The sequence below is a fragment of the Saccopteryx leptura genome, chromosome X (assembly GCF_036850995.1).
Source record: "Saccopteryx leptura isolate mSacLep1 chromosome X, mSacLep1_pri_phased_curated, whole genome shotgun sequence".
Classification (NCBI taxonomy): Eukaryota; Metazoa; Chordata; class Mammalia; order Chiroptera; family Emballonuridae; genus Saccopteryx; species Saccopteryx leptura.
The window spans coordinates 23,973,248-23,997,506 of NC_089516.1; the positions used below are offsets into that span (position 1 = coordinate 23,973,248).

Below are 24,259 nucleotides of genomic sequence, written 5' to 3' on the forward strand. Positions count from 1 at the left end.
ATCAGTGTCATTCTCTTCAGATTCAATGGCTACTAACTAGATCCCAGCCCGCAAAGTACATCCTGTACAGAAATGCTTAGTGAAAGACAGCGGGTGATCAACTTATAGTTCTGTTGACCACTGGAAAATCAGAGGCAGCATCATGAGTGACATTAAAGACTCCACTTCTACTGAAACAAAGAAAGGCAGAACTCAGAGTGATCTCGGGCATTACCTAACTCTATTTTCTTATTGTTGATGGGGAAAACTCAGTCCCAGATAGGCTGAGTTATAGCCCAAATCATTCATATATATATGAATATATATATTTTTTTTTTTATTTTTTTTTTGTATTTTTTTTTTTTTTTTTGTATTTTTCTGAAGTGAGAAGCAGGGAAGCAAGGAGGCAGGGAGACAGATTCCTGCATGCACCCGATTAGGATCCACCTGGCAAGTCCACTAGGGGGCGATGCTCTGCCCATCTGGGACGTTGCTCCATTGCAACCAGAGCCATTCTAGCACCAGAGGCGGAGTCCATGGAGCCATCCTCAGCACCCAGGCCAACTTTGCTCCAATGGAGCCTTGGCTGCAGGAGAGGAAGAGAGAGATAAAGAGAAAGGAGAAGGGGAAGGATGGAGAGGCAGATGAGCGCTTCTCCTGTGTGCCCTGGCTGGGGATTGAACCCGGGACATCCACACACTGGGCTGATGCTCTACTACTGAGACAACCGGTCAGGGCCCATATTGTTTAGCTAAAGACAAGAGAAGTCTATAGAGCTCAGGATTTGGTAATGTAGCGTTCAGACACGCACGCCAAGGACTGTCTCCTAGGCATCAACTATTAGAGACCTGAGAAACTCAGTAAAAGACAGCACACTTTCTAATATGATAGTTGATGAGGATATGAGAGACACACTTGGGTGGTAGACTTAAATTGACACATAGACACTAAAAGAATTTCTGAAGGAGTTGAGGAACTGTAAAGCACGTACAATTGCTGGTGTGTGTTTTTGGTATTGTATGGTATTGCTCATTTGTTCATTCATTCAAAAATCTACTGAGCACGTACTACTGCACGGCATCTCCTATAAAAAGAGATACAGCATTTTTCCTCTTGGTGTCTGTTATTTCAGTCAAGGTCATATGTATCAGTTTATAAAACTATAAAGAAGGTTGTGATATGAACCCATGAGACACAGACAATATCAACACCTGAATCTACCAACGAGGTCTACGGAACCAAAGGGCAGAATCAGGACTCTGCAGAACACTATGGCGTCTCATTCACTCTCAGTTAATGTCTTAAATGGAATTGTTTTCCTGATTATAGCATCAATTATGCATTGCTCACTACTCCTTCGTTGTGGTTCCAGAGCTTAATGAGACTGAGCTAATGTGACCTTTGGAACCAGTGAACTGTGGAGGAGAAAGCACGGGAGAGAAGACTGACCTCTGGGTTATCTTTGTGTACTCAAGTCTTTTGAAAAGTCAAGGTACCAGGCTTTTGGCAGCAATCTCACAAGTTTAATTACCCAGAGATATTCACCAATATCCTCAAAGACTGACAGCTGAAATTAGACAGCTGAAATTAGACAGCCAAAATTAGACAGCCGATTCTACATTATATCCACTTCCTATTATCAGTGGTGCCAAACAATTAAGTAAAAGGTTTAGTATGATTTGTCCTTTCTTTCTTGATGAGATTGATGATCAACTGAAAGGGAAACCCAAAAGTTAGAAATCTGGCTTCAGTAAGAGTAACTTTTTAGTTGTAATGAATAGGAGATTATGTGAAGGGTTAAATTACAATAATTTCTTGTAAGGGCTCAGTCACAGAACTTCCTGTAAGGGGTTAAGGCACTGGAGATAACTTGGAGCTTAGTTCACAAACCTTAATCTTTGTTGCCTAAGAAACACAGGGAGTTCTCTTGCAGAAAGTTCCCAGAGGTGCCAGACGCTGGCCGTTCCGGAACAACCAGAGAGACCTGTGCCAATGTTAGAGGGACATTCGGCGGGGGGGATCCTTGCAAACTGGACTCCTGCCTCCTGCACATTATTACATGACTAATTGCACGGGCTTTTCTTTCTTTACATCATTACTAAGAGCCCCGGAGCCATATAAAAACAGTCAGCACCAGGAGAGTGTTAAGGCGGTTCTTTTGGACAGGAGTCCCCTGCATTCTCAAATTGCTGTAATTTGAATTAAAGACGCTCTTATACCTACTCAGCCCGTCTCTCATGAAATTGGCAGAAAAAAGACAACACGAATCTCAGCTTGTTCCAGTAACACAATGAAAAGCCTCAAGGGTAATATGAAGATTCATTTTCATTCCTCTGGAAAACTATTAAAAACAATTTCTATTTCAAAGTCAACATTTATAAAATCACAGAATGTTAGGACTGGAATTGATTTGTGGTATTATGTGGTTCAGTCCCCTTAGATGACAGATAGAGAAACTGAGGCCCAGAGAATATATGTGATTCATCTTTGGCCAACTAGCTAATTAACAGCAAAGCTGGAACTAGACTTCAATTCTTCTGATGCCTGGTCTGTGTGCTATTTCCGCTGTTTCATATTGTCTTGTCAGCTACTCAGAGGTTTATATTGAAGAAAAATATACACGTGAAGGATCTTACCAGAAACAGCACAAAATTGTATGCTATGTAAGGTGTTCGTATTGTAAGGAAAACTAAGAAAACCTCCACCAATCTCAACCAATGTTCAGATTGAATGTCAAAATCCTGATGATATCATTCCTAGAACAGTGAGGTTTCAGAATGAGACACAGGGGAATGTTTTCTAAATTGGATACCCTGATCCAGTATTCTTTTAAATTAGAGCCCATCTCATTCTTAGAGGTTGTATGCACTACAAACCGTCCAGCACTGCCATTTAGCATGTTGACTGCTGTCAAAGCTGAGACATAGCTAACCACGGCTTCCTCTCTGTATAAATGCAGGTACTGAAATCAGTAACTCAAAGGAACAAATAGACTGACCAAATTTTGCCTCCAAGCAACTCCTGGCACAGATAATAGGGAGCTGGAGCAAGAAGGAGGGCAAAATATGCTTTAAATATGGGAGGAATTTGAAATCTAAAAAAAATGTCCGGGAAGTAGTGATAGAGGCAATAACTCTATGGAGGAAAGTGGTGTAAAAACTCAGATGCTGGCCCTGGCCGGTTGGCTCAGCGGTAGAGCGTCGGCCTGGCGTGCGGGGCACCTGGGTTCGATACCCAGCCAGGGCACATAGGAGAAGCGCCCATTTGCTTCTCCACCCCCCTTCCTCTCTGTCTCTCTCTTCCCCTCCCACAGCCAAGGCTCCATTGGAGCAAATATGGCCCGGGCACTGGGGATGGCTCCTTGGCCTCTGCCCCAGGCGCTAGAGTGGCTCTGGTCACGGCAGAGCGATGCCCCGGAGGGGCAGAGCATCGCCCCCTGGTGGGCAGAGCATCGCCCCTGTTGGGCAGAGCATCGCCCCCTGGTGGGCAGAGCATCGCCCCTGTTGGGCGTGCCGGGTGGATCCCGGTGGGGCGCATGCGGGAGTCTGTCTGACTATCTTTCCCCGTTTCCAGCTTCAGAAAAAAAATACAAAACAAACAAACAAAAAAAAAACACACCTCAGATGTTGCTGGTGTTGGGGAGCATGGGGTCTTATAATGAGAACAAGATGCATCGGTTTAAATTCAAAATAGACCAACAGGATACAAAACACAAACACCGAAAGGTAAGTCTAGGAGATGGCCACAGTTGCATGGAAAGAGTCAAACATGTGTACTAGTAGAGCCATAGGAATAATAGGCAAAAGAAGACATGAGAGTCAGAACTCCAACCAGCAACTGGGGAGGCAAACACAACAATAAGAAGAAGAAATGTTGACTAACGTGACTGTTGGCTTCGGCCAGAGAGGTTTTACATTGCATTTTGCTAAGCAAGAAGCACCAGAAAGTTGTGAGCAACTAAGATACCATAGACCAGTGGTCCCCAACCTTTTTTGGGCCATAGACCGGTTTAATGTCAGAAAATATTTTCACGAACAGGCCTTTAGGGTGGGACGGATAAATGTATCACGTGACCGAGACAAGCGTCAAGAGTGAGTCTTAGACGGATGTAACAGAGGGAATCTGGTCATTTTTAAAAAATAAGCCTGACCTGTGGTGACACAGTGGATAAAGCGTAGACCTGGAAATGCTGAGGTCGCCGGTTCGAAACCCTGGGTTTGCCTGGTCAAGGCACATATGGGAGTTGATGCTTCCAGCTCCTCCCCCCTCTCTCTCCTCTCTCCTCTCTCTCTCTCTCTCTCTCTCTCTCTCTCTCTCTCTCTCTCTCTCCCCCCCTCCCTCTCCTCTCTAAAAAAATGAATAAATAAAATAAAAAAATAAAATTAAAAAAAAATAAAACATCGTTCAGACTTAAATAGAAATAAAACGGAAATAATGTAAGTTATTTATTCTTTCTCTGCGGACCGGTACCAAATGGCCCACGGACCGGTACCGGTCCACGGCCTGGGGGTTGGGGACCACTGCCATAGATGACTGTGGAGACTAGAGAAACATGCCTGGGATTGAGAATGAAGAGAAGGGGAGATCAAGGCCATTGAGACAACATTACAGCAGTGCAAACACTATCCAAAAGAACCAGCAGGAAAAGACGGGCACGATCTGGACGTGAGTTGCTTCTTGCGCATTACATGTAAAGAAGAGCTGAACAGGTAGCCTGTTCCCCAGAATGCCATTCTTCGCTCTTGTGTGAAGTGCTCCAGCTAGTTAGAAAGAGAACCTGATGCAATGCATTACTGACGACTGAGTAGCAGGTTCACTGCCGAGTCTCATTAGTGAATGCCTCCCAATATGTAGCAGCTGCAGTGTCTTTGAAGGAAAAAAGGACTGGCTTCTCTAAAAATAAAATCCTTCCTAAGGGACAACTAATAGAAATATAAGGTCACACACACTTCCGCTGGTATTACAAAAAAAGGGGCAGCAAAGCAACCTTCAGCTAGAACTAATATATGTAGCGCAGGTTATGACCTCAATTGGTTTCTCCACTTCTGCACCAATGGGAGACAGCGAATAGCATTTACTTTCTTCAGGAGTGAGTGGAGACTGGAGATTACGCTAACAAATTTCATAACCAATACTTGGGCCATTCCAGCCACAACATCCTGAGAAGACAGAACAGCTGGAGAAGATCCAGGAAAAGAAACTAAGATGATCAAGGGGAGCGCTTATCTTTCATTCAAGGACAGACTAAACCCCTAAAAAGAATTTCTCAGATTGGGAAAATGAAAATAAAAAGGGGTTAGTGAGTGGTTGGGAGATTAAAGCCCACTCTGGGTAACTATAATATAATTACATTCACTGAATTCCATAGCATTTAATGGGAGCCAGCTCTTGAGGCTGAAGGATGTAGATGGAACTGAAACTGAAATATACTTCTCCATATTCATACAGAAATCAGTAGATTTCTAGAACTTATATACCCGAGACAAGGCTGAAGTGGAGAATGGGAAAGTTTAAGAAACCACTGGAGGCCCTGGCCAGTTGGCTCAGTGGTAGAGCGTCAGCCTGGCATGCGGGGGACCCAGGTTCGATTCCTGGCCAGAGCACATAGGAGAAGCGCCCATTTGCTTCTCCACCCCCTCCCCTCCTTCCTCTCTGTCTCTCTCTTCCCCTCCCGCAGCCGAGGCTCCATTGGAGCAAAGATGGCCTGGGCGCTGGGGATGGCTCCTTGGCCTCCGCCCCAGGTGCTAGAGTGGCTCTGGTCACGGCAGAGCGACGCCCCGGAGGGGCAGAGCATCGCCCCCTGGTGGGCGTGCCGGGTGGATCCCGGTCGGGCACATGCAGGAGTCTGTCTGACTGTCTCTACCCGTTTCCAGCTTCAGAAAAATAAAAAAAAAAAAAAAAAAAAAAAAAAAAGAAACCACTGGATAGACCCGATACCAACTGAGTTACAACACATTCTAGTTTTCTAAAAGAAAACTCAGTTAACTGACACACAGCCATCGGTGCCTGCAACTGGGATGGAGCTCTGGGCTCGCAGCCCTGTGACTCTGACCCACTGTGCTATTTCTTCCACTCTTATTATGTCATCTATGCAGGAACACACTGCATGCGAGTTCGGGATTCCTAAATTCTTTTGACAGTCCGGAATACAGAAGAATAATTTTTGAACTGATTAAGAAAGCAAGGGAGTCCTAGCTCTTGGCTCCATGTGGTTTCCCCAGATGGGAATATGCGACATAAAAAGGTGAAAGAAATCCTAACAGAATGCAGCAGCTGGTTAAAGGCTATTATATTGAAATTTTCATGAGTTTGACAGTAGGCCAAAAAAACTACAAAATGGCAGAGAGTGGAAAAGGCAGTTGTAACAGGTTGAACGTTGTTGGTGATTATTTTTTTCAGCGGCAGTGAAAGCTGTAATCAAATAACCTGAAAGAGATGCTGGCAGGCGTAGGAGAGCCCCAAGGGAGAAGGAATATGAAAGCTGTAACAATGATGTATGCTATGGCCTAATAAACTAGATAAGCTTGGAGTTTGAAGTATCAGAATCAAGGTTCTTAGCATCATATGAAAAGCTGGTGTCAGGATGCAGGCATAAACACTGTCTGATTTGCACTCTCGAGCAGAAGATGCTGTTAATGACTTACAACCTCAAGGATGAGCATGCAACTCCACCACTAACTGAAATGGGGCTGCTGGGGTAGCCACCTCTTGTGATTTAGACGATCATTTTATTCCAGCACTGAAAAAACTATAAGGCATTAAAAACAATGTATCCAGGGAAGACACCTGGCTTTGCAGCTGGAAATGTGGTTAAAACTTTTTTTTCTTTTTAATTTTTAATTTTTCAATTACAGTTGACATACATTATTATATTAGTTGCAGGTGTACACCCCAGTGATTAGACATTATATAACTCCCGAATGCAAGGCAATACAGACAAGAGAAGAAAGAGGAAAAATGTCTGGTTGAAATAATGTCATTATAAACTTCTCATTACTGCTATTTGCTGATCAACAAGGAATCTCCAATTATGAATGGCATTTGCTGTTGATCCTTGCACATCAAAGTAATGTACTATAAATAAAATACATTAGACAACGGTCAGTGGAATAATAAAGCACAAATGCCATTAATAGTCTGTCCAGTGTATATTTGCTGAACGTGTGTTCTCTCTATATTACAGCTTAATGTTTTAGAGGCATATTTGAGAAATTATGTAATCCTATTTTCAAATAGAAGACAATTGTAGAGAGAAGTGCTCTTTATAAAGTTTCAGAGATATCCTTGAGCAATTATATAACTCCTCATTCCAAGGAACTGATCATCTCAGAAACTTTTAAGGTCTTCATATTCACCTTTTTTACTGATTTCTCCTGTCTATTGTTTTATGTCTCTTACCATTATACTAGAGAGCATAATAGTCCTTAATTACACACCAAGATTTGAGCTCTTTAAATAGGCACCTGGAGAAATTGGAGTTAAGAGGGCATCATCTTTGAAGCTAATTAAACAGTGGAAAAATAGAATTACTGTGTTTTTTTAAAACTAAGTTTTTTATATTAAAAATTAAAATAGTTTAAAAAATAAAGCTAAACTTCTTTAAAAAAAAGCTGGGATGCTAGGTTTTTAAAATTCGGACAAGATTATGAAATGAGCCACAGTCATTGATTCTTTGAGCTAAAAAAGACCTTAGATACCATCCAAACTACCTCATTTTTTGTTGTTGCTGTTGTTGTTGTTATTGAGAAAGAGAGAGAGAGTTAGAGAAAGGGACAGATAGGGACAGACAGACAGGAAGGGAGAGAGATGAGAAGCATCAATTCTTCGTTGCAACTCCTTAGTTGTTCATTGATTGCTTTCTCATATGTGCCTTGACTGGGGGGCTCCAGCAGACCGAGTGACCCCTTGCTCAAGCCAGCGACCTTGGGTCCAAGATGGTGAGCTCTGCTCAAACCAGATGAGCCCACGCTCAAGCTGGCAACCTGAGGATCTCAAACCTGGGTCCTCCGCATCCCAGTCTGACACTCTATCCACTGCACCACCGCCTGGTCAGGCAAACAACCTCATTTTATAAATAAGAAACCAAGAGTTCTATAGGTTAAGTGACTTGCTCAAGGCCACATAATCAACCAATAACAGAGTCAGGACTCGAAATCCAGGTTTCTCTTTCCCAGATCTGTGCCCTCACCAATAGTGCTACCATGATCTTCAAGTGGCTGAGGAGCACTAGACAGACAGAGTGGCTAATTCTGCTCTGGGTCCGCCGAGGAAGAGCAAGAGACCAAGTTACAGGGCAGGGCGTGACGGCTCTTCTGGCATTTTCCTCCTTTTTATTCTTTGGCCTGAATTCATTTTCTCTTCCCCACTGCAAGGTACTAGGATCTTTTCTAGTAGTGTAACATCAGCGAGGAGACACATAGTTAAGGATTTAAGGAAAGGACAGTGGGACTGAGGTGGGGCAGGGGCGACTCTAGGAATCTCCAGGAGACCTTTAGTGAGCCCCAGACAAGTAATGATTTGGAGAATAATGGCTTAAAAATCTTGGATTCTCAGTCAGTACTAAAACCGTGGCCACAGGAGTCTTTTTTTTTTTCTTCAGCTCATAAAGACTGGATCAAGCAAGGGCTACATGCATGGGTTGAAGAAGTAGCAATTCTCAAAATCTGAGTCAGAAATGACAGTTTGTCATGACCCAGACACTGATGTACAAGAGAACTGGGGAGAGTTGGAATAAAATGGTTTGAATAAAATACGTAGTAGATGTAAAGCCAATAGTGCATGTCTAAATCTATGTATCATTTAATAAAACAAGTGATTTAAAATAGGTACTTCAAAAATAAAATAGGCATTGAAAATACATAGAGTAACTGAATAATTATATATAACAAAAATAAAATTTAAAAGTAAGAAAATTAAAAAGTGGAATCACAGTGTATTGAAGGAAAATTTTTATAGAGATGCCTTCTCTGGAAAATTTTCATAAGACAGACCTTTTCTAACGGATGTGTTTTTTCTGGAAGAGTCAAGAGTCCTTGCACCCCCATTCTTCTGAGTTAACAAAATTGAGGCACGGAATTATTTTTTTTGAGAACTGTAGTAATGAAGATATAGGAGTGCTGTTATTGCTTTAGAACTGAATTATGAAGAACTGATGGGCAGAGGAAGAATAGAAACAGACTTGATGAAAGATGGCAGGCCGAAAAATGGAAAAACATTTACTACTTTTAGTCAGACTCATGGCAGAGGCCAGTTCAAAGTCTTTGGTTGGTACCGAAGTCTATTTCATGAATCTGATGAATTTTTTTTTAAGATTTTATTTATTCATTTTTATTGGAGAGAGAGAGAGAGAGAGAGAGAGAGAGAGAGAGAGAGGAAGGAAAGAGTTAGAGAGACAGGAGGAGGAGCAGGAAGCATCAACTCCCATATGTGCCTTGACTAGGCAAGCCCAGGGTTTCGAACCGGCAACCTCAGCATTTCAGGTCAACGCTTTATCCACTGCGCCACCACAGGTCAGGCTGAATCTGATGAATTTTAATTACTGTTGAGATCGCCAATTCCAAGTTAAATTTTAAGTTAGACTCGCACAATTGATGAGACGTAGCTAAGGTATCAAAAAAGCCCTCAACATCCTCTTTCCCCTCCCTCCTCCAGGTCGACCCAATGTATCATAATTTATATTTCATGCAGCATCCTGCAGAAGATGATCCTAAGCACCTGTGTTCCTTTGATGGACACAAATGGCCCCAGAAAATGGTACCATTCTGTCGTTATCCTGTGAAAAGTGCTGAATGCTCTATTCCAAGAATGAACACTTCAGCTCTACAAATCCAGGAGTGCGGCTGACTGCCTTTTGGGTTCATGAAGTATTTATTCACCTAAAATAGTTTGTGTACATACAGTTGCAGAAATCTTCCATCTTTGTCAGAAGAAGAAATGCGGGAAAACCCCTCAATATATTGAATTGTTCTTGTAAGCATTCATTTCCACTGTCAATAATATTATCAGCAGCTTTGTGTTCTACTGTGAAAAATCCACACCGCCCCCAATCACAAAGCACAACAGACAGACTGCCACGAAATGGATTTTCCCTAAAGGCAGCTCCTTATTGCATCAGCACGTTTTCAGTGGTAATTTAAGTATGAGTTGATTTATCCACGCTTCCTTGGGGAAGAAAGAACGAGGTAGTGTGGGCCAGGTTAATGGCACATTTTAAAAATAAATTCATTTGTGAATATACAGATTAGCCACAATAAATGCTCCTTAAATAACGTGATGGCTCCAACTTACTTGATATAGTAGGGCACTTTGTTTGGCGAGATGGCTCTCTCCCAGGGACCCTGGACAGAAGCTGGAAAAGGAAATAGAAAAAAGGCAAGAAGGTCAAGTTCACTGCGAACAGGAAAGACAACATTAATCTCCAGAATTACAATTTTACACTGATCTATCTTGGTCTGTTTGCTCAGTTGCCCATGAAGACAGGAAGGATTAAGCAGCTATCCTGAAGTTTCTGTCCTAAGTGAAATTGAAGTCATTCAGGCAAAAGATAAATGCAAAGAGGAAAACAAAAGTCTCACTGCCATCCCTATGGAATAGATAAGGAAGGGAATAAGTAACCTCCAGGTATTCTCTTACGTTCTGCATTGGGTGCTTGCCTTCTAAACACTTCCTATTGCTGCTTCTCCATATCTTTTGCTATTTGATTGACTGGGTTTTATTTGTGCAGCAGCTGAAACAGCCCTTTGTGATATATTTACATCCCAAGTTACCGAAGCTAAAGCACTACACTTATTACTCTGATGTGTTTGTTTCTCTCTTTATTTGGCTTTTGCCAGATTTCATTTACTGATTATCTCTTTAATTGGAGCCTCAAAACGTCAGCTGACCAGCATGATCTTATTAGAAAAGATAACGAAAAGTGAGAGAATGCCATCCAATACCAGAGTGTAATAAAACTTCTGTGATGAGTGATGAATCCTACAGGTAAAATTTATTTTCATGTACGGGGAATTCACTTGATAACGATTTTATTTTGTATTAGTCAAATCAATCATCTTTAAACTGTGTTTTAAACATTTAAGTTGTAGGGTTTTCTTTTTTCTTTCCTAAAGCCGAACTCTAAAAATACCTTTTACGTACTGTTTAATCTGTGGGGTTTTTTTTCTTTCTTTAGGACAAAATAACCATGTGAGGAGGCAATATAACATTTCCTTAACAATAAAATCTTCCTCCTAAATAGACTTTTAAGGAATTGGAGTTTGAATTGATATAGAATATCATCAAGGATATAAATATAAGAAGTATGCTTATTAAACTGTAGCCGTTTTATGTGCATGTTGATTTTTTTTTCCTGAATTTTCATCCTGCTTATAATTTGAAGCACAGCTGATGCTGACCATTATTTCCTCCTATGAAAAGCTCCCTTCTAAATTAGTCTCATAGTAAATCTATTCCACAGTGTATTGAGATGTAACAAAACGTCAAAGCTAATATATCCTTGACTATACTGTATAATAGGAAATAACAGCTTCTGATAAAAGTGAACTTCACCTACTGCCAGACAGTTTAAGGGTAATGAAACTACAGATTCTTTATTTCATATTGAGTAATAGAAAGATCGAATCGTCCAACCTTCAACCAGACATGCTGCTTTGTACCCTGGCGAAATGTCATTAAAAAGATACAGAACATGGATTTGTATTTAGCTGCTAATTATTCCTTTTCATTTTGGTAGACAGATTTTTATTATGGGGAAAAAGACATTTATCTGATGCTTTGAAGCAGTCCCTTGCTTTCAATCTCTCTCTGTCCTTCTTCCCTCCCTCTCCCCTGTCCTTCTCTTTCTCTGCCCTGCTCTCTCCTCTTGCCTGTTTTCCTTCTATAGATTTCAGCTCTCTTGCCCAGAGCAGTTCACAGAATAAATACGACCATACTGGAGAATGTAGGCTGGACTCCCTGATGTACCTGGGCAGAGTCTGATGTTACAGAACCCTAAAAACCCAAGCCCTCTGAGCAGGAAACTTGGTGCAGAGGCAGAATCCTAGTCCAGGCTCCAGGCTGCTCAACATACCCTCTTCTTAAAGTCACAGTGGTGGTGATCATTTTGCAATATATACAAATATTGAATCATTATGTTGGTCATCTAACACTAATATGATGTATGTCAGTTATACTTCAATTAAATAAAAAAACTTCCTGGCCCTGGCCGGTTGGCTCAGCAGTAGAGCATCGGCCTGGCGTGCGGGGGACCCGGGTTCGATTCCCGGCCAGGGCATATAGGGGAAGCGCCCATTTGCTTCTCCACCGCCCCCCTCCTTCCTCTCTGTCTCTCTCTTCCCCTCCCGCAGCCAAGGCTCCATTGGAGCAAAGATGGCCCGGGTGCTGGGGATGGCTCCTTGGCCTCTGCCCCAGGCGCTAGAGTGGCTCTGGTCGTGGCAGAGCGACGCCCCGGAGGGGCAGAGCATCGCCCCCTGGTGGGCAGAGCTTCCGCCCCTGGTGGGCCTGCCGGGTGGATCCCGGTCGGGTGCAAGCGGGAGTCTGTCTGACTGTCTCTCCCCGTTTCCAGCTTCAGAAAAATACAAAAAAAAAAAAAAAAAAGAAAACCTTCCCAAAATGATAGCATCATAAAAAGAAGAAAAGAACTCCAGAAAGCCTGTAGGCCGGCCCTCACTGGCGGTATTGCCAAACCTATGAATGCCTAATCTGAGAAAACACCAGCTATCCTTCACTTAAAGGTCTCCATGGGCTGGGCCCCACAATGTCTTTCATTGTCCCTTTCCAGTTCTTTATTATTCTAATGGTCCAGAAAGTCTTTCTCACTCAGAGGCCGCCAGGAACATCATCTGGTAGTGGGCGAGTCAGTTTGGAGTCCCTCCATTCTTCCTGGGCATCTCTCGGAGAGAAGTAAGCTGGAGAGGTCTACTGGCTCCCTGGCCTGGCTCAGGGGCTTTCTGCCTGAAAGAAACAAGTCTTTTTTTTCTTTTCTTAAGAAACAACCTTTAGCCTGACTTGTGGCGGTGCAGTGGATAGAACATCAATCTGGGAAGCTGAGGACCCCGGTTCATAATCCTGAGGTCGCTGGCTAGAGCGCAGGGTCTCCAGCTTGAGCGTGGGATCATCAACATGGTCCCATGGCCACTGGCTTGAGCCCAAAGGTCGCTGGCTTGAAGCCCAAGGTCGCTGGCTTGAAGCCCAAGGTCGCTGGCTTGAACCCAAGGTTGCTGGCTTGAGTAAGGGGTCACTCCGTCTGCTGTGGCCCCCTGGTTGGGGCACATATGAGAAAGCAATGAATGAACAACTAAGGAGCCATAACGAAGAATTGATGCTTCTCATCTCTCTCCCTTCCTATCTGTCTGTCCCTATCTGTCCCTCTCTCTTTCTCTCTCTCTGTCTCTGTCACAAAAAAATAGTAAGATGTCAATTCTTCCCAAATTGATCAATAGATTTAACATAATTCCCCAGTCAAGGTATGTATGAGAAGCAATCAATGAACAACTAAGGTGCCGCAACTACAAGTTGATACTTCTTTTTTTTTTTTTTTTTTTTTATTTATTTATTTATTTATTTTTTTCATTTCTGAAGCTGGAAACGGGGAGAGACAGTCAGACAGACTCCCGCATGCGCCCGACCGGGATCCACCCGGCACGCCCACCAGGGGCGATGCTCTGCCCACCAGGGGGCGATGCTCTGCCCATCCTGGGCGTCGCCATATTGCGACCAGAGCCACTCTAGCGCCTGAGGCAGAGGCCAAGGAGCCATCCCCAGCGCCCGGGCCATCTTTGCTCCAATGGAGCCTTGGCTGCGGGAGGGGAAGAGAGAGACAGAGAGGAAAGCGCGGCGGAGGGGTGGAGAAGCAAATGGGCGCTTCTCCTGTGTGCCCTGGCCGGGAATCGAACCCGGGTCCTCCGCACGCTAGGCCGACGCTCTACCGCTGAGCCAACCGGCCAGGGCACAAGTTGATACTTCTCATCTCCCTTCCCTACCACCTTCCTATCTCTCTCTCTCTCTCTAAAAAAAAAAAAAAGAAAGAAAGAAACAATCTTTAAGCAGAAAATTTAGCAAGAGATGGAAGAAAAGCAGTGGTGCCCAGCTGAGCTAATGGCTAGACCTACATAGAGTATAGTTGAATTTACAATATTAAATATTAAAAGGCAAATAAATAAATAAATGCTAGAGAAATAATCAGAATTTGCTTGAGCTAAACAGTTGAAAAGATTTCAAAATACATTCAAAGAAATTATAAGTTCCAGATCAACATGACATTTTAAGCTTTTAAAAATGGAGTTTACAATTGTTAAAAATTTGCAGCATATATGTTATACATAAAATGTTTTGTTTTAAAAAGCCTTTTGTATGTGTAGCTATCGAATAGATCCAATGATGATTTGTGAATTTTTTGTGCTGAAAGATGTTTTCTGCCATTTGACTTCCAGTTTATAAATGTACCTAAGAAACTGCTTTGCATCATTTGAAACTACAATTTTATACTAAAAAAGTCCTTGATGCAAAAAAAATTACAATAACAATGGCCTTCCCCACCCTCATCACCACCACAGACACACACACTGAAACTACTTTAGAAATAACACGCCATCTGACGAAGGTTGTCTGCGATTGGATTCGGCACTCCTTCTCAGGAGATTGTTAAAGAGTTGTCAGGCAATTTTTGCTTGGGGCTGCCAGATAATTCCGGTCTTGCATATATACAAAGTTGATCAAATATATGGTAACTCTCATAAGTGTGTCCTGGAATTATCATTTCATTTCGTGCAGGAGTACCGATGCCAACAACAGCTGTTTCTTATCTCAGAGTACCAGTGGAAGCTTGTCATCCTTCACAATGCTAGCCTAAGTAATAGATGCAGACATCTTTTTGCCCGATGTGTCCATTTTTAGTAGCCCATCAAAAGCAGACTGATTGGCAAATAGTTTTATATGAGACGGTGCTGTCCTTTCGTATTTTTTTACATAGATGCTTCTATAACCACTACGTGTAATTCCAATGCAGCTTTGTGATTCAGATTCTCGAGTGTAAAAATCATTCATTATCGTACGGCACCAGCACCATGGACGTATTGTCTACTGAATTTAAACAGCACACTACACAGGAGTTTATTTATTCCAAAACCAACCTCTGAAGTTCCCCCATGCAGTTTGTTATTAAGAGCAAGAAAGGGGAGCAATTCTGCCTTCAAATGCTTTTCTTCCCTTGGGGTGACAGGATCCAATATTGTGCCCAAGGTGGTTTTGAAAATCACAAACACAGGCCACACTTTCTTTAGACGAAGTTCTTATTTCGACCACTTTTTAGTGCATGATGAACACAATGTGCCCAGCGATGCACCCCAGTGTTAAGCCATATTTTAATTGACACAGGGGCCTAACCAGAAAATTAAAAAGAATGCTAATGTGATTCAAACTGTGCCCAAAGAGTACTCTCCGGAATTAAGACCCACACACAGGCATTAATCTTCCTACTTTCCTTACACTTGGTGGATTTGGAGTTTGATAACATAGTTGGGTCAAAAATGTGGAGGCAGATGATGAACATCAATAATTTAGCATTCTCTGGAGACAAAACAGAAACTTGGATCTACGGGGTTAAAGTGTTAACAAAGGTTGCCTAGCTACTGGCTCCTCAGAAGTGTACAGATTCTAGTAAGAGTTTTATGGACACATCCCATCAAGAGGCCTGCTCTAGAGCAATGACCGGTTCCCCGCTATCTCCTCCACACCGAGGTATCATTTTAAGCACTTTTTCCTAGTCTCCATATCCCCTCATGAAATTCTAATACCACTGATAATAATATATGTCTGGTTATGTATTTCATGTATCTGTGCTTTAGATAAAAAGAACAAGATCTTTTTTGTTCCCCTAGGAACCAGTTTTCACCCCCTTGGGGACGATATCACTCCCATTGACAATGCTTGATCTAGAAGACGTGTTGAGGGAGGGCGTAAGAGAACCTCTTATGTGCTTGAAACATGAGCTCAAATAGCTAATCTGATATGTATCCTGACCTGGGAGGTAGTGATTATTATGATTTTCATTTTGTAGATGATGAGACAGTCAAGATCACATGGAATAGCAGGTGTGAGCATTAGATCCTAAGTTTTATTTACTAACCAGATGGAAGTCGGGTGATTCAGGAAATGGAGAAAACAAGTATGCTGTGTCTACTAGGTACCCTACACTGCATGTTCCTTAGTGTAATCCCCAAACACCCAATGACAGGGGTATCAAACTCAACTCAGCATGTGGGCCGCAGAGCAAGATCACAGCCATTCGGCGGGCCGCACTAGGTCTACAAAAGGCAACTGTTATGCAACACTTTTCAGTGTCACAAAACGACCAGAAACTAGTTTGTGGATTAGTCTGCGGGCCGCACAAAATTGTTCAGTGGGCTGCATGCGGCCTGTGGGCCACGAGTTTGAGACCCCTGCCCTATGAGGTCATGTGATTCCATTATCACACATGAGGACACTGAGGCTCAAAAAGGGTCAGTGAACTAGCCCGGGCCATAGGAAGCTAGCAAAGAGTACATCTAGGATTGCAAGCAGGTCTGTCTAATCTTTGTACTTTTTTTTTTTTTTATCATGTGTGGTACATAACAGGTAGTCTATAAACATTTGCCTAACAACTGTATAAATAAATACACCCTAAAAGGAATTCCTTGTCATCTCGTCCAAGTTCTCTACTATATTTGATATCTAAATGTACCCTCTACACTATTCCCAACAATCCACCAAATTCTTTTCCAGGAGCTGTTTGAACAACTTCATTGTCACTAGATCTTGGAGGGGTTCTTTTAAATTTCCTACAGGTTCAGTGAGGATTAGCAACAGATTGCTTTTACTCTGGTAAAAACCTGCCTCTCTGATTTGTAATCTCCATCAGCAGTCTTGTCCTGGATGCCTAAATTAAAGCATCAGATCAGTTCAGAGAAGCTACTTCCAAAGAACTCAGATGAGACTGATTTTCAGCTGAAAGACAAAAACAGAGCCTCATTTCCTCAGGAAACAAAACAATACCTAACATGCCTTCACTTATTATGTAACACGTTTTTATAGAGTACCTACTACGCACTAGGCATTGTGCAAAGTGCTGGTGCTAATGCAGTAAATAAGACAGGCTTTGTCCCTGCTACTCTGCACTGAATTTTAGTCTCTGGGGATATTTTGCAATGAGCACATCTAATATTCTGGTATTAAAATCAATCAACTGATATATACTGAACATACATTATGTGTACATCCCCATGCTAGTTATTTGTAGGCGAGTTGCAGTTGGGGGGGTGTGGTGGAGAAAGAGGTTCTGAGTCCTCACGGGCAGGTTTGAGATGAACACATATTATAACGGAAGTGTACCAGTCCTGGCAGGAAGCAGGTGTCACATTCAAACTGGGTAAGTTGAATAGAGTTTAGTAAAAAGGCTAGTCACAGAGGTCTGTGTAGAGTGTGGGGAATCACAAGGGATAATATTATTAACAGGGAACCTTTACCACCCCTAGTCTGAGGGGCAAGAAGGGAGAACCATTACCAGAAGGGGGGTGGGAAGGGAGGGGTAAGAAGAGAGAAAAAGGAGAGAGCAAGTGAGCCCCTGCTCCCCCCAGATAAACAAATATTTGTGTGCACTGGTAAAAGGGCTCATGTGACAAGGTCTTTCGTCAAGGGACGCAGGCCTGAGGGAGTCTAGGAATACCCTATTTCCCCGTGTATAAGATGTACCTTTTTTCAAAAAAGTTGGGGTCTAAAAACTGGGTGCGTCTTATACAGTGGTTGTGGCACTTCAAATGCCATAGATGAGGCAGTATGTGAAGACAGTGATTCATCATCAGACACAGACGAGGACAAGCTAATGGATGGGAGTTTTGACAGCAATGAGGAGTTGTATGAATTTTATGATGAATTTTCGCCTACAAATAACTAGCATGGGGATGTACACATAATGTATGTTCAGTATATATCAGTTGATTGATTTTAATACCAGAATATTAGATGTGCTCATTGCAAAATATCCCGAGACTAAAATTCAGTGCAGAGTAGCAGGAACAAAGCCTGTCTTATTTACTGCATTAGCACCAGCACTTTGCACAATGCCTAGTGCATAAAGTTCAACAACTTTATGTAATACGTTTTTTTCCCCTCAAATTTCAGGCCCCAAAATTAAGGTGCGCCTTGTACACGGGGAAAGATGATAAGCACTATGCTCTACTCCAGGGGTCCCCAAACTATGGCCCCCTGAGGCCATATATCCGGCCCCCACCGCACTTCCGGAAGGGGCACCTCTTTCATTGGTGGTCAGTGAGAGGAGCATAGTTCCCACTGAAATACTGGTCAGTTTGTTGATTTAAATTTACTTGTTCTTTATTTTAAAATATTGTATTTGTTCCCGTTTTGTTTTTTTACTTTAAAATAAGATACGTGCAGTGTGCATAGGGATTTGTTCATAGTTTTTTTTATAGTCCGGCCCTCCAACGGTCTGAGGGACAGTGATCTGGCCCCCTGTATAAAAAGTTTGGGGACCCCTGCTCTATTCTCTATCTTCCTACCCATCTCCTACCATGGCTCTCCATTGGCTGAGCGCTACCCAGAGCTAGAGAGCTGGGGATCCCAATCATGCTGCCCACATAGGTCAACCTCGCAAGGTCCAGAGCATGGCAGGGAGGTATGGAGAGGGCATGGAGAGGGGCAAAGTGAATTAAAAGGGGCTGACTCGGCCCTGGCCGGTTGGCTCAGTGGTAGAGCGTCAGCCTGGCATGCAGAAGTCCCGGGTTCGATTCCCGGCCAGGGCACACAGGAGAAGCACCCATCTGCTTCTCCACCCCTCCCCCTCTCCTTCCTCTCTGTCTCTCTCTTCCCCTCCCGCAGCGAGGCTCCATTGGAGCAAAGATGGCCCCGGCGCTGGGGATGGCTCCTTGGCCTCTGCCCCAGGCGCTGGAATGGCTCTGGTCACGGCAGAGCGACGCCCCGGAGGGGCAGAGCATCGGCCCCTGGTGGGCAGAGTGTCACCCCCTGGTGGGCGTGCCGGGTGGATCCCGGTCGGGCGCATGCGGGAGTCTGTCTGACTGTCTCTCCGTTTCTAGCTTCAGAAAAAAAAAAAAAAAAAGTGGCTGACTCAATTGAGAGGCAGCTTTTGCCCTTTTCCCATCCTTCTTCCTGCCCGGATCATGGATGTGATGATGGCTGGGGCCATAGAAACCAGGAGAATGGAAGCCATCTTGGTTGCAATCCCTTAGAAACAGACATGGAGACAAAGATGAGGATACAAATAATTTAAGCAGTCATTCAAGAAAGCACTGTACAGGAACTAGAAGTAAGACAGGGGAGGGAGAAAAACTGATAAAAGATGAATCACTACTTTGAGCACCTGGGGCTCAGTGCAGCTGAGGGCTTCAGTGTAGAATCCTCTTCAGAGTTATCTGTCCCCCTTTCCAGGGGCGGGAACTAGAGTATTTATTTACTATTGCTTGAGTGATACTCCTAGAGTATAGGAGGGTCATTCATTCCCTGGCACTTCTTACCTGCCCCTTGTGCTGGTGAACAGGCTCCAATGGCCAGAGAAGGCCTTAAAGGCAGTGTTGCAGGTGTGTGTAGTTGGAAGCCTGGGTTTGGTGTGCCTGGGTGTGGTGTTTGCCATTGGGTATGGGCAGGGCCTTGACAGCCTATGCTGGAGAAGCCATGTGCTAAGAATGACCAAGAAAGCCTGACCTGTGGTGGCGCAGTGGATAAAGTGTCAACCTGGAATGCTGAGGTCACCAGTTCGAAACCCCAGGCTTGCCTGGTCAAGGCAATATGGGAGTTAATACTTCCTGCTCCTCTCCCTCTTTTCTCTCTCTCCTCTCTAAAATTAATGATTAAAATCTTTAAAAGAAAAGATATGAGAAGCCCAAGTGCCCGATGAATAGGGAGGCCCCACTCCAGCTTATTTCTGAATTTCTATGTGAGAAACTTATAAACATGTACTTTGTGGAAGCCGTCGTTGAATTTTCTGTTACATACAGTCAAACCTGCTTCTTATAGAACTATTTCCACTCACTCAAACCATCTATAGCTGCTCACATCAGTCCTGGCTCACACTTTAAATGGCTGAAGAATATTACGTTCACGGATGTACCATGACTTATGGAAGAAATCAATTGCTTCCAGTTTTCACTGCTATAAGTAAGGCTGCAATGAACATCTTTGTAGATGTCTTGGCAGGCATTTTTGTTAATTTTCTTAAGAAGCGAAATTCCTAGAAGTATAATTGTTTGATGAAAGGCCATGAACATTTTAAAGGCATTTTATACAATTACTCTCCTGCCAGCAGGAGTCTTTCCATATTGATCCAGGTAGAAAGAGCAAAAACCATTTTCCGCAGGTCAGTGGCATTTAGTATAATTCTCAAGGCACGTTAGATACACTGCCTAATCCAGTGGGTTATTTGAGAACATGCCTCTCATACCCCAACTTCCTATGATAGATCGTCAACTTGTTGAGTTCACAAAGGTACTCAGTATGTTGCCTTTTCATCTCAAAGCCTAACCCAATGTTTTGAAACTATGTGGGACTATGTGGAACACGTGAAAAGTGCCCAGACCACAGAGTCAGAAGAACTGGGTTTGCGTCCCGACTCCACCATTACTGAATGAACTTAAGCAAGTCTTGTCTTCTCTGTGAGCCTTATTTTTCTTATATGCAAAAAGGGAGTAATGATATCTGCCTTCCCAAAATCTTGTCGGGATAAGATGAGAAAGCAGATACAAACTGCTTTGCAACATGTTAATTACCATACAGATAATGTCTGTAATCACCTATCTATGGGATGTTGTCAGAATGAGGGTAATCCTACAATCAACCTCTCTGTTTCAGTAAGCGGCATTTGTCTTCAACCCTTGGATCCACTCCTAACTGCTATTAATGTGCCACATATAGTATAAAGTATGGCAGAGAGAAATACCTTTCAACATGATCTAACTGCCTGGGCTTATGGTACCTCTTTATACATCTCTGTCTGCCTAGGCCAATGGTATCTGCTGAACAGATCCTTCATTCTCAGGTAGACCATCTGTCCACTATTCATCAGCATGAATGATGAGCAGATTTTCATATTTGATACAATAGGAAATAGAGGGCTACAGACTTTTATAATCAGAGGATTACGATGATGAAAAGATAAAAAGATTGTTCTTGTGATATATACAATGGATTAGAGGCAGGAAAGTGGAGTTTGAGAATTAGTTCATAAGTGGATTTGGTATCCAGCAAAAGGGAGAAATTACTGATAACTCAATTTCTAAGGCTTATTTACTAGGCAATTGGGAATTTCACTGGCAGAAAAAAATAAACTGGGAGGTAAATTTCAGATGAAATATATATTGAGCTTGAAATATTGGGAAAGTGGGTCTTTTTACTGAAACTCAAGGGAAGAACGAGATTTTTTTTTTTCTATTTTTCTGAAGCTGGAAATGGGGAGAGACAGTCAGACAGACTCCCTCATGCGCCCGACTGGGATCCACCCTGCATGCCCACCAGGGGCGAGGCTCTGCCCACCAGGGGGCGATGCTCTGCCCCTCTGGGGCATCACTCTGCCGCGACCAGAGCTACTCTAGCGCCTGGGGCAGAGGCCAAGGAGGCATCCCCAGTGCCCAGGCCATCTTTGCTCCAGTGGAGCCTTGGCTGCGGGAGGGGAAGAGAGAGACAGAGAAGAAGGAGGGGGGGTGGAGAAGCAAATGGGCCCTTCTCCTATGTGCCCTGGCTGGGAATCGAACCCGGGTCCCCCGTACGCCAGGCCGACGATCTACTGCTGAGCCAACCGGCCAGGGCCAGGAAGGACAAGATTTTAAGTACTGGATGATTCCTGAAGCTATGAAAATGGATGACTCTTGCTTTTTCCGCCATCTTGGATTCTGTGGGGTCTTCTGGGACAAGACTTCTACAACGAAGTCCTCTATTTTCCATTGTAGCAAATACATCTGGAAGGCTGTGGTCCAGGGCCATTTTTGTCAGTTAAAAGTGGGGTCCCCAGAACCAGAGGGAGCACACAGCTCTTCTTAAAACTGAAGGTGTTTATGCTCGAAATAAAATTGAATTCTTTCCAGGCAAGAGATGTGCTGATGTATACAAGGCAAAGAATAACTCAGTGACTCCTGGTGGCAAAGAAAATAAAAGCAGAGTCATCTGGGAAATGGTCACTCGTGCTCATGGAAATGGTGGGTAGTTCGTGCTAAATCCCGAAGCAACCCTTCCTGCTAAGGCTGTTGGACAAAGAATCCGTGTGATGCTGTACCCTCAAGGGTTTAAACATATTGAAGAGTAAATAAATAACATGGGTTTGTTCTCTGGTAGAAAAAAGAAAGAAAGGAAGAAAATGGATAGACTCTTTAATGATAGAAGGCTGTTAAAAGAGAACTATACTTTGGGGAATGCTCTAAAAAAATGGTGGCAATAGAAAAGCCATCCAATAAAAACAACAAAGAAACTAGAATAAAGTAGGGTGAAACAGGCCCTGGCTGGTTGGTTCAGTGGTAGAGCATCGGCCTGACATGTGGAAGTCCCAGGTTCGATTCCCGGCCAGGGCACACAGGAGAAGCGCCCATTTGCTTCTCCACCCCTCCCCCTCTCCTTCCTCTCTGTCTCTCTCTTCCCCTCCCGCAGCCAAGGCTCCATTGGAGCAAAGATGGCCCGGGCGCTGGGGATGGCTCCTTGGCCTCTGCCCCAGGCGCTGGAGTGGCTCTGGTTGCGGTAGAGCGATGCCCCCGGAGGGGCAGAGCATCGCCCCCTGGTGGGCAGAGCGTCGCCCCCTGGTGGGCGTGCCGGGTGGATCCCGGTCGGGCGCATGCGGGAGTCTGTCTGACTGTCTCTCCCGGTTTCTAGCTTCAGAAAAATACAAAAAAAATAAAAAAATAAAAAAAAAAAGTAGGGTGAAACACTGGGACGGCCAGGTGCTGAGGTATGAGCAGCACTGGGCTCCAGAGGACGAAGGCTATAGAAATGAAACATGTATTTGGCTGCAAGATCCCTGGTGATCTCAAGAAGGCAATTTCACAAGAGTAGTGAAGGCCAAGGCAGATTACAGAAGTTGAAGGTGTGGGGTGGGTAGACAGAGGGAAAGCAGTAGGATTGGGTCCTAACCAAGCATTTGAGAAGTTGTGCATGAACGCAGAGGAATGTAAGGAGAAGGGCAACATCTGAAGGTTGGCCATCTCTCTTTCCTGTTCTGTCAACTAGCCCCATTCAACACATTTATTTATGGAACTTGCTTATGATCTTCTTTATAATATTAACTTACATGAAAAACTTATTTTGGCTTTTTAAAAAAAATTCCTAAGGAAGGTCATAATTAAGATTACAAAACAGTGTTTCAGTTTTCATGTCATTATTGATGCTGAATATATACACATATGTATGTGTGTATTATATTTCCCCATTGCAATTGCTTTCTGTGTGATTTTTATTTCCTTTTGATGTGATGCATAAGTTCCTGTAGCAAGATTACATTTTCTGCCATTTAACTGAAAGGCCAAGTTAAATTTAACACTTTTTCAAAACATTAAATTAAAATAAGAATAGTGTTTTATATGTCTATGTCATATATCAAAAGTAGAGATTCAATGAAAACTTTAAGATCACTTACTAAACTTTCAAAAATGGGAAGATTTTCCATAAAGATTTCAACAGCAGAGACAGATGGGCTACATTCCAGAGGGGAAGGTCACAAGAGTGATGAATGAGGCCGCTAATGTCCGCCATAGCTGTGAAAATCTTTATGGCTAAAATTCCTCACGAATAACAACCTGTAAATATTATATGAGCTGTCAGACAGATAACACTAAGCCCTGAGACCATTGCACATGGGGAATAGAATACAGATGCTCCTCCACTTATGATGAGGTTATGTCCCAATAAATGCACTGTAAGTATAAAGTATCAAAAGTAAAAAATACATTGTTTTAATTTTAATTTCTTTTGAGGTGAGAGGAGGAGGGGAGATAGGCAGACTTCCATATGCTCCCCGACCAGGATCCACCCGGCAAGCCCATCTAGGGGCGATGCTCAGGTACTGAGCTATTTTTAGTGCCTGAGGTTGATGTGCTCCACTGGAGTTATCCTCAGCACCCGGGGTCATGCTGGAACCAATTGAGCCACTGGCTGTGGGAGGGGAAGAGGAAGAGAAGGTGGGGAGAAGTAGATGGTCATTTCTTCTGCATGCCTTGAGTGGGTATTGAACATGGGACATCCACACTCCAGGCTGATACTCTATCCACTGAGCTATCAGCCAAGGCCCCAAAATGCATTTAAT

General features: G+C 43.3%; 1 protein-coding gene and 1 pseudogene across 8 annotated transcripts in view; one reads left to right on the forward strand and one right to left on the reverse strand.

Annotated features, from left to right (window-relative positions):
* The window catches only part of DMD (dystrophin), a 1,890,745-nt gene that overhangs the window by 230,709 nt on the left and 1,635,777 nt on the right, over positions 1 to 24,259 (reverse strand). For all 8 annotated transcript variants that reach the window (XM_066356826.1, XM_066356825.1, XM_066356822.1 and 5 more), the window contains one exon: positions 10,267 to 10,327. In XM_066356826.1, the coding sequence (XP_066212923.1) occupies positions 10,267 to 10,327 (61 nt within the window). The remainder of the gene's footprint in view (positions 1 to 10,266; positions 10,328 to 24,259) is intronic.
* LOC136385951 (large ribosomal subunit protein eL33 pseudogene) lies at positions 21,836 to 22,276 on the forward strand (annotated as a pseudogene).